The sequence below is a fragment of the Bidens hawaiensis genome, unplaced genomic scaffold (genome assembly GCF_021521415.1).
Source record: "Bidens hawaiensis isolate Kalapana, Puna unplaced genomic scaffold, B.hawaiensis_p1.1 tig00016460_1, whole genome shotgun sequence".
Lineage (NCBI taxonomy): Eukaryota > Viridiplantae > Streptophyta > Magnoliopsida > Asterales > Asteraceae > Bidens > Bidens hawaiensis.
Window position 1 is genome coordinate 377,679 of NW_027492508.1, and position 14,205 is coordinate 391,883.

The 14,205-nt window shown below is 35.4% G+C and overlaps 1 protein-coding gene across 1 annotated transcript; it reads right to left on the minus strand.

The window, feature by feature from the left end:
* Positions 1–10,232: 10,232 nt before the first annotated feature.
* Positions 10,233–13,034, minus strand: LOC143551527 (SUMO-conjugating enzyme UBC9-like). Its single transcript, XM_077041934.1, has 5 exons — positions 12,995–13,034; positions 12,767–12,851; positions 10,931–11,058; positions 10,703–10,807; positions 10,233–10,613 (listed from the first exon to the last, which is right to left on the minus strand). The coding sequence occupies exons 2-5, from the start codon at positions 12,834–12,836 to the stop codon at positions 10,470–10,472; spliced, it is 447 nt and encodes a 148-aa protein (XP_076898049.1). The 5' UTR covers positions 12,837–12,851; positions 12,995–13,034; the 3' UTR covers positions 10,233–10,469.
* Between the last annotated feature and the right edge of the window lie 1,171 nt (positions 13,035–14,205).

Sequence of the window (14,205 nt, forward strand, 5' to 3'; positions counted from 1 at the left end):
AGTCCCTCTCTAGTTTCTAGCATATCACAAAGTGTTGTAAATGCATGTATATTCATTCTTATGTTAACAACACTCGTAACATCACTTTCATAAACCATCCTCACCATGTTTTCACGCCTATTATGGTAACTCATTAAATATTTTGTATGTAAAGTCATTGACTCAATCGACCGACGCAAATGATAAGTACACAACATCTACCAACGAATCGTAACATAAATGACATAAAATGCACCTATGGCAACTATTCTTTGTCTGGAAGGTGATCTTGCCATCTACACATAAAAATATAAGAAAATTCAAGAAAAACAAATAACTCCAAAATATAATCCAAATATTAGTTTGCTTTGTGTCTGTTAAATCTAAACTTCATTTAGCTAAGAATATTGAAGCAGTTGCTAATTTAATCAACAACATAAACCTAATTCATGTTCTACCACTTAATAATTATTGATTTGTACAAAGCTAATAGAATAAGATGTATAATGAAAACAAAGTGTTGGATTAAAGGAGAACTCACAGGTTAGGTTTGCTGATGATTAAATGATTGATAGAAGCTGATTCCAGGTACGGCGGCCGATGCTGATGGATGTCAAGTGACTGCCGATGCTGATGAAAAAAAAGTATATCAGTTTGCTTTGTGTCTGTTAAATCTAAACTTCATATATATAACAAATCAAAAGAGTTCATAGTTCCTATTATACACTAAACTAGACCTCACGATAGTTTATAATAAGCGCACCATGTTCAGAGGAACCAAACTTATATATTGTCCAAAAAGAAAAAATCCAAAATCTTCATCCTAAATAAACATTTCTAAACTGATATCTAACTAATCCAAACAATACCCATGTATCAGTTGTATATATCAAAAGTTGAGGGCATTATCGAATGCTGACGCAAATTCGCCCAATTATAGGCAGGGCGATATTCAAGTAGAAATCGAAAAAATAGCGGGATTTAGACCTAATTATCAAGGGATATATTGATTAGTATCTGATCGTATTTCGAAGAGGCATCAATGAAAATAGTCGAAACCCAATAGACTACATCACCAGCTAATCGATTAGCAATTATAAAGGTTATTGAAGGAATAGGTGAATGTTGCAACCGATTGGTGAGTGACCGTCGAGATAACGATTAACAGGAGGCAATTGGGTTGCGGTGCTATCCTTGCTGAAGGAGGAAAATGGGAGAAATGAAAAGGAGGAAAATGGGAGAAATGAAACCCTAGAAATCCAATTCTCCGCTTTTTTTAGAGAAACAAAATCAGAGAAATGGAAATGGTTTATTTCCATTTCTCACCTCTTTCTTTCATAAACAAACAAGAGAATTCTTTCCAATTCCATTTCTCACCCCTCAATTCCCTCTACCAAAAACCCCCTTATATTTGCCTTAAGGTTTTAACCCCCACAATATTTAAACTCGTTCAATATTGCCTAAAAAGAAGCTTTTATTATAATATTAGCTCTAACTGATAACAATATTATTAGTGTAATATGAGAAGTTGAAGATAACAAAACAAGAGGATAAGCAAATATAGGATTCAGTAAATTTTTGATGGTGTATCTTCTTAGGTTACATATGTAGATATATATACACAAAAGTATTACTATTGAGGGGACATGTTCCTATAATTGATTTGAAAAATTTGCCATCCATCACATGGATGTCTTGCCGACACTTTCATAATACTCCCCCTTGGATGACATGTAACATCCTAAAATTTTAAGGTTGAATAAAGAAAGTTATGTTTAGTGATTTCGCGTTATTGATTATTTAATATCGAGTAAGGAGCGGATCATGGACTTAGATTAATTGAGATGGGTTAAATGAGAATGGGCCTTAGGTCCATGGGCTTAAGGGATATAAATATCCCCTAAACCCTAAAACATCACTCATTCCATCTTATTCTCTAACACTCCAAAACACACCCACACCACACGCACCGCCGGCGGCCGATGGAGAGGAACGAGCGTGATCCGAGAGAGAGTGAGCGATTAGTTGTGATTAAACAAGTTAAACGAGATCCAAACAAGCACAAAAAGGTATGATTCTTGATCTTTGAAGTTTAAAGATCCAAGCTTTATAGTGTTTATACGACCGGAAACGGTTGGGGAGCGTAGTGGGTGATGTCGAACCATAACAAGGGTGTTAAAATCGCCAAAAATGCTTGATAGAAACCAAACAGCGGCTGAACTGGGCAACTTCGCCTTCAAAGCGATAACTTCGCCTTCAAAGCGATAACTTCGCCTGAGGCCAAGTTCGCCTAATTGATAACTTCGCTTACGGCCAAGTTCGCCTAACTGGTAACTTCGCCTGAGGCCAAGTTCGCCTAATTGATAACTTCGCTTACGGCCAAGTTCGCCTAACTGGTAACTTCGCCTGAGGCCAAGTTCGCCTAATTGATAACTTCGCTTGAGCCCAAGTTCGCCTAATTGATAACTTTGCCTGAGGCCAAGTTCGCCTAATTGATAACTTCGCTTACGGCCAAGTTCGCCTAACTGGTAACTTTGGCTGAGGCCAAGTTCGCCTCATTGATAACTTCGCTTACGGTCAAGTTCGCCTAACTGATAACTTCGCCTAAAGCTAAGTTCGCTTAAGGTTTAACTTCGCTTAAAGCTAAGTTCGCCTAAGGTTTAACTTCGCTTAAAGTCAAGTTCGATTAGGAAATAAATTAAAAACCTAATGAAAAATGTGTTAAGACAGTTAATGGAAATAAAATTTTTCCAAGCTGACCTGGCAGCTCGACCCCAGCCAGGGGCTCTGCCCCTTGGACCCTGCTAGGGGCTGCCGCCCCTAGACCCCGCTGCCAGGGGCGCTGCCCCTGGACCCCCGTTCGTTGTGGGTCATATAAAGATAGAAATGCAATATGAGAAGTGATAGTTAATTGATACGTATACTCGTTATACAGTCAGCCGTGCACAACTGAAGAAAAGGATTACGATTAACGGTGAACGTAACCGTGTTCAGGTGAGTTTCTAGCCCCATTCCTTGTTATGTTTTCAGGGCTGTGTGCATACTCGATGTGTTGTTAATACATTTATTCTAAGTGATAAGTGTATGCCATATGTGATATGTATGAATGATTGCTTGATGGTACGTGAACGATCTTCGGATATTGCACGTACCGTCAGGTTGTAACGCTATGTATAAGGTAAGTATGATATGTATGCTTATGTGTATGAATGTAATAAAGTTAATAAAAGAAGGAAAAGACGGTTGTATGGTTACGAAAAGGGTACCGAGCCCTAATAATACTCGAGGTATGATGTATGGTTGTATGGTAACGAAGAGGGAATCGAACCCTACTAATATTCGAGAACTAGGGACCAGACCCTTATAATATCTGTGATGTTAGGGACCAGACCCTTATAATATCTGTGATGTTAGGGACCAGACCCTTATAATATCTGTGATGTTAGGGACCAGACCCTTATAATATCTGTGAGGTTATAGGGCGAAAGGCTCTTTAAAACGTATGATTATGTATGTAAAGAAAGTACGAAGGTAAGAATGAAAGTATATGCACTTAGGTGTGTATGAAAGAAAGTTAAGAGGTTAAGTATGAAATGTAAGAATGTATTGTATGATTATGTGATTAACTAGAACTCTCTCAGCGTAGCTGACTTTTAGTATGCACGCAGGTGAGTAGGATGAGGCAGCTCGCTTGAGGAGACACGTGGCACGGAATAAGAGGCTGGCATCGAAAGACTCAAGACGTTTAAGTTTAATGTTTCGTTTATTTTGAAAGACAAAATGATGTTTTAAGACAAGACGTGTTTTGTTATGAAATGTTTTATGAAAGTTTTTAAATTCCGCGAATGTTTTAATTAACTCTGACATTTAGAACTGCGTTTATGAGTAAATCCAACACGAAAGTAGGGTTACCGGTGACGGGGCCTTACAAGACACATTTTTCAAACTTCGGGGTCTTGAAGTACTGCCTCATTAAAAACCTTGCTAAAGAAAAATCCAATGGGAAAAAGCTTTAGCTAAGGGAAAAAGAGTGCAGTATATAGCTCCCCCTCAAATTGCAGGTCGTTACATTGTCCGTACATGGTGCATGCCAATATCATGAACATGTTTCCTGAATGTTGCTGTGGGAAGTGCTTTTGTGAAAAGATCAGCTGAGTTATTGCTGGATTTGACATATCTCATCTCAACCTGATTGTCTTTAATAAGGTCTCGAGTATACTCAAAGTATCTTGGTGATATATGCTTTGTTCTGTCACTTTTGATATACCCTTCCTTCATTTGCCAGACACAAGCTGCATTATCTTCATAGATAGGAGTTGGAATTCGATATTTCTCTAGTCCACAAGAAATCAATATGTGTCGTGACATAGATCTTAACCATACACATTCTCTTGAAGCTTCATGCAATGCAATGACTTCAGCATGATTTGAAGATGTTGCAATGAGTGTTTGTTTCTGAGAACGTCATGAAATCACAGTTCCTCCATTCTTAAATACGTATCCAGTTTGAGATTTTGCTTTATGGGGATCAGATAAATAACCTGCATCTGCATAACCAACTAACCCTTCTTTTGAATTGTTAGGATAAAATAAACCTAAATAAGTAGTTCCTTTTAAATACCGAAAAATATGTTTAATGCCATTCCAATGTCTTTTAGTAGGGGATGAACTGAATCTTGCCAATAAATTAACTGCAAAAGAAATGTCAGGTCTTGTACAGTTAGTAAGATACATAAGTGCTCCAATTGCGCTGAGGTATGGTACTTCGGGACCAAGAATCTCTTCATTATCTTCGCAAGGAAGAAATGGATCATTGTCAACATTGAGTGATCTAACAACTATTGGTGTGCTTAAAGGATTTGCTTTGTCCATATTGAAACGCTTTAAGAGTTTCTCAGTATAAGTTGACTGATGCACAAGTATCCCATTATGCATATGCTCAATTTGTAAACCAAGACAATATTTGGTTTTTCCAAGGTCTTTCATTTCAAATTCTTTCTTTAAAAGAGCAATTGCTTCATTAATTTCTTTTTGTGTCCCAATTAAATTTAGATCGTCAACATACACAGCTATGATCACATATCCTGATTTTGTCTTCTTGATGAAGACGCATGGACAAATAAGATTATTTGTATATCCTTTGCTTACCAAATAATCACTCAAACGATTGTACCACATCCTTCCAGATTGTTTCAGTCCATACAAGGATCTTTGTAACTTTATGGAATACATTTCCTTAGGCTTTGAGCTTATTGCTTCGGGGAGTATAAATCCTTCGGGAATTTTCATATAGATGTCACTGTCTAGTGATCCATACAAGTAAGCTGTGACAACATCCATAAGACGCATCTCTAAATTTTTTAGAGACTGCTAAGCTGATTAAATATCTAAACGTAATTGCATCCATAACAGGAGAATACGTTTCTTCATAGTCAATTCCTGGCCTCTGAGAAAAACCTTGAGCTACAAGTCTTTCTTTATATCTTGTAACTTCATTTTTCTCATTTCGTTTTCTTACAAAAACCCATTTATATCCTACGGGTTTCATTGACTTTGGTGTAATGACAATAGGTCCAAAAACCTTTCGATTGTTTAGTGAGTTTAATTCAGCTTGCATAGCATCTTTCCATTTGTTCCAATCTTGTCGATTTTTACAATCATCTACAGATTTTGGTTCAAGGTCATCATTTTCTTCCATGATATCACTTGCCAAAGAATAAGAAAATATATCATCAATATTTTCCATTTCATCTCGATCCCACATTATATGTGTTGACCATAGTTGATTGATAATTCCTTATTGGAATCATTTATTTCTTCCTGAGTGAATGTTATATTATTTATTCTTTCTTGATGGAAGGTTTTATCAATCATTCCATCCTTAGGGTCAGTATCCTTTTCAGAGCCCTTTATTTTTCGAGGATTTTTATCCTTTAATCCGATTGGCCTTCCACGTTTTAAACGTTTTTGGGATTCATGAGGTACATTATTATGATTTTGCTTGCTTGGAATCTCAACTCGAGCTGGAGCATTAGCAGCTGGTATATGAGATTTAGTGACCCTGTTTATATTAGTAAATGCATCAGGTAACTGATTTGCAATTTCTTGTAGATGGATTATTTTTTGAACCTCTGTCTCACTTTGTTTTGATCTTGGGTCTAGGTGTAACAATGATGGTACACACCATGATATATCTCTTTCTTGCTTTTTCATTTCTCCCCCTAATGCTGGGAACATTGTCTCGTTAAAATGGCAATCAGCAAAACGTGCTGTAAATACATCACCTGTTAAAGGTTCAAGGTATCTTATGATGGGAGACGTTTCATATCCAACATATATTCCCAACCTTCTTTGGGGACCCATTTTTGTGCGCTGTGGTGGTGCAATAGGAACATACACAGCACAACCAAAAATTCTAAGGTGAGAGATATTTGGCTCATTTCCGGAAACAAGTTGTGTGGGAGAGTATTTATGATTTGCACTTGGTCTCACACGGATTAATGATCCAGCATGCATAATTGCATGACCCCAAATAGAAACAGGGAGTTTTGTCCTCATTATTAATGGTCTAGCTATTAGCTATAGGCGTTTGATCAACGACTCTGCTAAGCCATTTTGTGTGTGTACATGAGCAACAGGGTGTTCTACAACAATCCCCACAGACATGCAATAATCATCAAAAGCATGTGATGTAAATTCTCCTGCATTATCAAGCCTTACTCTCTTAAGAGTATAATCAGGAAAATGTGCACGTAATTTGATAATTTGAGCAAGAAATTTTGCAAAAGCAACATTACGAGTCGATAATAAAGAGATATTAGACCATCTGCTAGATACGTCTATTAAGACCATGAAGTATCTAAATGGCCCGCATGGTGGATGAATTGGTCCACATATGTCACCTTGAATTCTTTCAAGAAATATTGGTGTTTCTTTATCGACTTTTAATGACGAAGGCCTTGTAATTAATTTGCCAAGAGAACAAGATGTACATTGAGACATTTTATCTATTTTGTGGATCTTTTGATTTTTCAGTGGATGCCCATGTGTATTTTCAATGATCCTTTTCATCATTGTGGATCCTGGATGGCCTAATCTGTCATGCCATAAGTTTATGATACCAGAATCACAACAATTTTCTTTGACTGCCATATGTGTTTGAGGCACATTTATATATGTATAATGTAAACCAGAATGGAGCATTGGCAGTTTTTCCAATATCTTATCTTTGCTTATGATATGCAAATATTTTTCATTACTAACAGTCCTTGACTGAGTATCATATCCATTATGATATATGTTTTTGAAACTCAACAAATTTCTTGTTGATTTTGGGGAAAATAGAGCATTTTCTATTTTGAGCTCTGTACCATTTGGTAATGCTAAATTAGCTTTTCCCACTCCTTCTATCAAGTTTGTAGGACCTGATATTGTATTGATGATCCCTTTTTTCGGTTTCAGTTTATGAAAATATTTTTTAGATCTAAGTATAGTATGCGTGGCTCCACTATCCGCTATACATATATCTTCTTCATTTGTTTGATCTTGTGCTCCAGTGATTTTCATTTTAAATCTTGAAAGTATTAAGAAAAATAATAAGTGTATAACAAAGACATTATGATATTTTAATAAGAACTTTATTTAATTAAAAAACAAACATTACATGAAGGAAACTACATAACTAAAGGTAATGAGAAGCACACTTAATTATTGCATATAATTATTTTTGTCAAAACAATATTTATTTCAGAGATCCACATCATAATCTGCAATGCTCAGATCAGCATTGAGACCATCAAAGTTATCAACAAGGTTAACTTCTTTCTCTTTTCCTTTAAGAGAGGCTTGGTACAGTTCACACAGATGTGGAGCTATGCGACAAGCCTTTGCCCAGTGGTTTGTACTTCCACATCTAAAACAGGGTGTGCCATTGTTCTCGGACCTTCCAGCGTCATTCCATTTATTGTGGTGGTTGGAATTGGTATTCTGTGGGACATGATAAATATTAGCTCTCTGGTTATAACCACGGCCACGACTACGACCTCGACAGTAAGAATTAGTGTTCCATTTGAATGAATGCTTACGATCATTAAAATGCCTTTTGTCAAAATGACCACGGCCACGTCCATGGCCTCGTCCCCGACCTTGTTCCCATTTATTACCAGAATTTTTATGTGAATTTTTGTAAGCAACATTTGCTTCTGGTATTGCTAATGATCCCGTGGGACGAGATTGGTGATTTTTCATCAATAACTCATTATTCTTTTCTGCTACAAGGAGAAATGCATTTAGTTCAAAGTATCTCCTAAAATTCTGCAATCGATAATGCGTTTGCAAGGTCATATTTGATGCATGAAATGTGGAGAAAGTTTTCTCCAACATATCTCCCTCGGTAACAGTTTGCCCACAAAATCGGAGCGTTGAGCATATTCTAAACAAGGCAGAGGTGTACTCATTTACTTTTTTAAAATCTTGGAACCTGAGATTGTTCCATTCATCTCTAGCAGTGGGAAGTAGAACTTCCCTTTGATGGTCAAATCTGTTTTTTTAAATCCTCCCACAAAATGCATGGATCCTCACAATTTGAATACTCAAATTGTAACATCTCATCAATGTGTTTGTGGAGGAAGACATCGGCTTTCGCCTTGTCTTGATCCCCGCAATTATTTCCCACTGTTATCGTATCCGAAACACCCATTGATTTGAGATGTCGTTTGACATGTGCCGTCCATGACATATAATAATCTCCGGTGATATTGAGAGCCGGAAATTCGAGTTTTGCGATATTTGACATTTTATTACTAAACACAAATAAGATAAATATTAGGATTCCATACTTATTAAAATTGAAAGAAAATACAAAGGTAAAGCTATAAATAGATAAAGAAAAAAGAAAAGATTAAACTCTCTAGGTGGGAGATTACAAATTAAGAACAATAAGATTATCAACATTATGGTAGTTAACATTAAAACTGGATGAATCATCTTGAAAGTTTTATCTTGGATAAACTTATGAAGAAGAATGTTTGTTGTAAATAAAATGGAGTTGATAATTGGTTATTTATAATGAAAATTTATAACCGTTTTACAACGGTTATATTACCGTTTTATAACGATAACATTACCGTTTGTATGTGTGTATATATATAATATTAATTATTTTAAAGTAAGATAATAAATAAGATATTAAATACAGTTTATTTTGTAAAATATATAATTATTATGCATAATAATAAGAATAGAATTGTTAATGTAAATAAATATAACTTTTAAATGAGATATTAGTGCGCATATATAAATAAAAGTTAGAATAGTTAAATTTTAATAACAATGTTTATACATAATACTGCTGTTACTTAGTATATGTATATGCATATAGATATTTCCAATATACATAATTAAAGAAGCGTTTATGATGCTCATATATATACCTTTGTGTCTATTACCTTTCTTGATTAGGATATAATCGGCTCGTGCTGATAACGTGTTATAATATTAGCTCTAACTATAACAATATTATTAGTGTAGTATGATAAGTTGAAGATAACAAAACAAGAGGATAAGCAAATATAGGAAATAGTAACTTTTTGATGGTGTATCTTCTTAGGTTACACATGTAGATATATATACACAAAAGTATTACTATTTAAAGGACATGTTCCTATAATTGGTTTGAAAAATTTGCCATCCATCACATGGATGTCTTGCCGACACTTTCATAACAGCTTTTATATTATTTGATATAATTTAATAATCATATTATTTCAAGTGTTCAATTTAACCAGATTTATAAATTTACAAAGAAAAGTAGTTTTTATACTTATGCATTGACTCATTGAGCAAGTATGAGATGTTGGTTTCAGTTAGATTATACATCACTTATAATAATATGTTTACTAATCTATATTTACGGAATAGCCCAGTATATAGCCCACTAAGCTTAACATCTAGGTTGGGAACCAAATTCACTTTTGAACCCCAACCGAACCAGATTTGAAAACCAGTTTGGTTTAACCCAAACCAAACCATAGGGATGAAACAGGTTTGAACCGGTCAAACTGGTGAAACCATATACTTTGAAACCGGTGAAACCATATACTTTGAAACCTGTTTGAACCGGTCAAACCCGAACATCCAGTTAAAACATTATCCATTGCCCCACAAAAACTGGCTTCAACCCAAACCAAAACGATTTGGATCCAGAACCGATTTGGACCCACAATACAATGTCAAAACACAAGAAATACAAACTGTAACAGAAAATGACCAGATTCATATTTTAAAGAAGTCACAATATATCCCCAAAGAAAATGAAACCATAAAGAGTATTAAAGGAGAGGGCATATTTCCTTTAACTCTATCTTACAATTAGACAACACTTTTCATTCAATACAATTCCACATTTTAAGACAATAGAAAACCCCAAAGAAAAGAAAAGGAGCCCTTTCTCATATCTCCTCTATCATACCTTTGGGGGTCAAACAGCATGACTAGCCCATGGCATACTTCTGAGTCCAGCTTCGCGCAGTTGTCTCGTACTTGTTCCGGTCTGTTTTGTACATGTGCGCGATCTCTGGCACCAATGGGTCATCTGGGTTCGGGTCAGTCAACAGGGAGCATATTGACAGCAACACCTAATGACCATAATTTTATGTCAAGTTTAATAATGATATATATTATTACAACAATGATCTAATTTTAACTTAAAGTAGTAAAAATGAACCTTTGAGATAGTAAGAGCTGGGCTCCATTGTTCTTTTAGAATATCAAGACAAATGCTGCCATTGCTGTTGATGTTCGGGTGGAAAACTTTTGTCCTGAAAGCTACCTAAAGAAGTTGATCATAAATCCATGTTAGGCAGCAGATGGGAGCAAAATATGAATTATAACTGAAGAATTTGACAAAGTTTAAAGTTTAAATTATTGAGTATGCAGAAAAGTCAATGTTCACCTTAGGTGGCTTGAAAGGGTAATCTGGAGGGAAATGGATGGTAACTAGAAAGACACCACCGGAATAAGGACTATCAGGAGGACCCATGATTGTTGCTTGCCAGTGAAACATGTCTTCTGCCACTGGGCCTATAATTAAAGTAACAAAACTTGGGTAAACCATAGATGAAATGAAATGAAATAAATGACTTATGACCTATTCTCCCAAATTTAATTAGCTGAATAGCAACATAGCCTAATGTCCTACATACAGTAGAATAAATAAACTGGTACATCTCTTAGATTGATAAAAAAAATCCCTATAATAGGCCTGGTGCTAATAGTGATGTTTGGATCTTGAAAAAACCAGAACACACAACGCAAAACAAGATATGAGATAAATGCAGTAATATTAACACACAAATGCAGGTAGATGCTTCAACAACATAAGTTTGCTAATTGTATCAAACAAGGTGGATAAAACACTGTAACAGAATCTATAGAATAACGAAAGTAGGTGATGTTATTTTGCTAAATTTCATTTTCTTTCTTACATACACACAAAGACGCTACACCTTTGAAGTTTGGACAAACACCTAGAGACTCAGATTACTTGGGTAACCAAGGAATTGAATGACAGATGAGAATAATAGCAGAAAAAAGACAAGCAGGAATTCTTTGGTTGTAAAATTGCTATTAGATCCCCGTCAATTTTGATACAATACCTCCCTGTCCCAAGAATCTAAAAGAAAGATAGAAACCTCTAAACCATAAAGTTATACTTCCTCCATTTACGAACAAGGGGATCAGCTAAAGGCAACAAAAAAGTGATCTTTTTTAACAATTACAGGGTTGGGTAATGTTATTTTAACAATTAACAAGCTACTACTTTTGTAATTGTCAACTTTGCTTTAAGCATATTTATAGTTCCAATTCTGTTGCTTATAGCATACATTCTCTTTTTACAACGTATTTTTGATAACCGGATGGTATTGTTTTAACATGCTAATGCACTTGTGAATTGTGATTTGGTGACTGTGCTTTCGAACATATCTGTAATTTCGAGTTGTGCTGTCTTTTGTTGTTTCAGACCATCACCTTTGACATAAATCACTTGTGAACAATTTCAATTCACACTTACCGTGGTATAAACTACCAAAAAATGGACCCACTATTACTTAGCAAAACTCACTTATGAGTTATGATTTATGAACCCCCATATCACGAAATATGCCACAAGAAAAATCAGATTTTTAACTCAATATCATTCAAAGAGCCCATGGTCAGTGTTGTCGAACTCGTTAGGCGCTAATCGGGCAGTGGGGTAGGAACTAGCAATTAATCAGATTGCAATTTACATGTAATTTTTTCATGTATACATATATATACCAAATTTTCAATTTTGACTAAATAAATATTAATCAGCGCCTAGTCGGTTAGGTAGTGACTAGCTATTAATCGAGGATCAATCGGCGCCTAATAGAATTTTTACAACCACGGCACATACAGACAGATCCATGAAGCATGTGCCGTGGTTATTACATAAAGCTACAACGCCATAAAGACATTCACGATCATGATGTTAACCACAAAGTTTACGAATGATCTAACAATACGACATATTGTGTGAGCAAAAGTTTGATAAGACACAAATTGTATATGATCTACAGCATACATCAACATATAAGCAAACTAAACTACAAATGACTTCACCTACACCAATCCTCACAATTTCCACATAATCATCAACAAATTAACATAATTCAGCACAAATTAATATAAATACGAGAGATCGAATCAAACGAATCGATAAAAAGCATGAAAAACGGGATCTAGGAGATGGAAAGAGATAGAATACCAGCGCTGCAGGAGGTAGGAGGATCCTTCTGAAGATCCTTGAGCTCCTTCAAGATCCGCTTCGAAGCCATCGCTCAATTCAAATCCTGCAAATACAATCACAAACCCTAGCTCAGATTAAATTAGGCGTAATTAGATTAGAGATTGAAAAAATAAGAGGATGAAAATCAAAGAGAGAGAGAGAGAGAGAGAGAGAGAGAGAGAAAAGTGCGCAATGAATCAGAATCACCTCAAAGATCCTCTCTCTCTCTCTCTCGGATTAATTGTTAGGATTCTGATGAAAATGATAGCATGGGTTTTATATATACTCTTCCAAGTCTGGGCTCAGGACAACACTTAGCCCACTAGCCCACTGCAATTTTTATTTCATCGGTTTAATTAAGAAGACGACTCAAGATGTCTAGAGAAACATATTTAGTGGACAGGCAAGTGTTTATTTTTGTTTTTGTTTTTGTTTTCATAGTTTGTTGTTCACCAAGTATTCATTTATACCTTTGTTAGTGCGTACTGCAATTTATTAAGTAACCTTATGTACAGATTGTGTGTGAAAGAGGGATTTTGCTGCCTATCCGGAATCTAATAACTGGTCAACTTAGATTAGAATCAATCTTATATTTATGTATTTATATTTTTTTTATGAAGGGTCAATTCGGTTTTATGTATCAACTATAGTTAATTGAGTTCTTCGTTTGCAGAGACAGAAAGAAAATGGCTGAATCGGGGTGACAATGGGCAGGTTAACTTGAGTTCAACTTGATCATAAAAGTCGGGTTTGACCAACCGCCTAAATTTGGATTGTTCTGTATACACATTGTATATACCATACTTATTATTAATTATGGATTTACTGATTTCAGGCATGGTTGAGTATATGAAGAGCGTTGCAAAACTAACTGTCAAGCTTGCTGTCGAAGAGCGAAACATGCTTTCAATTGGATGCAGTATGACTTTAGTATGTGTCATTTTGCCTAACTGTTTCATATTGAAATCAACTTTCGACTTTTGGCCCGTTAAGATCGGTTCTGCTATAGAATAGATCTCCATTTTCTCAACACACTTTGTTACATTCCTACTGCAGAATTAGTATGTTGTTATGAGGCATGTTGCCTTTCCAGTCTCCATTAGATATACAAACACACCATGAATTCATTTTCTGGTCATATATAAGTAACAATCTCTTTGTATACAGGAGCGAGAAACAAGCTACGTAGCCATGATTTAACATTTCAACATCGGTTGTTTTCTCACGAGTTTACGTCTCCGTGGCAACGCGCGGGTCAAAAGACTAGTATATATATATATATATATATATATATATATATATATATATATATATATATATATATATATTAATGTTAAAACCACTCGTAGTTAGAGGTGAAAAAAAACCAAACCCGGAACCGGGTTTTTTATACCCGGGTTTTTAATACCCAAACCCGT

Coding starts and splice junctions, on each gene's coding strand:
- LOC143551527 (XM_077041934.1), bottom strand. CDS start 12,836: ATGGCTTCGAAGCGGATCTTGAAGGAGCTCAAGGATCTTCAGAAGGAT. Junction 11,059..12,766: donor TCCTACCTCCTGCAGCGCTG/GTATTCTATCTC, acceptor CTTTAATTATAG/GCCCAGTGGCAGAAGACATG. Junction 10,614..10,702: donor CAGCTCTTACTATCTCAAAG/GTTCATTTTTAC, acceptor TATGGTCATTAG/GTGTTGCTGTCAATATGCTC.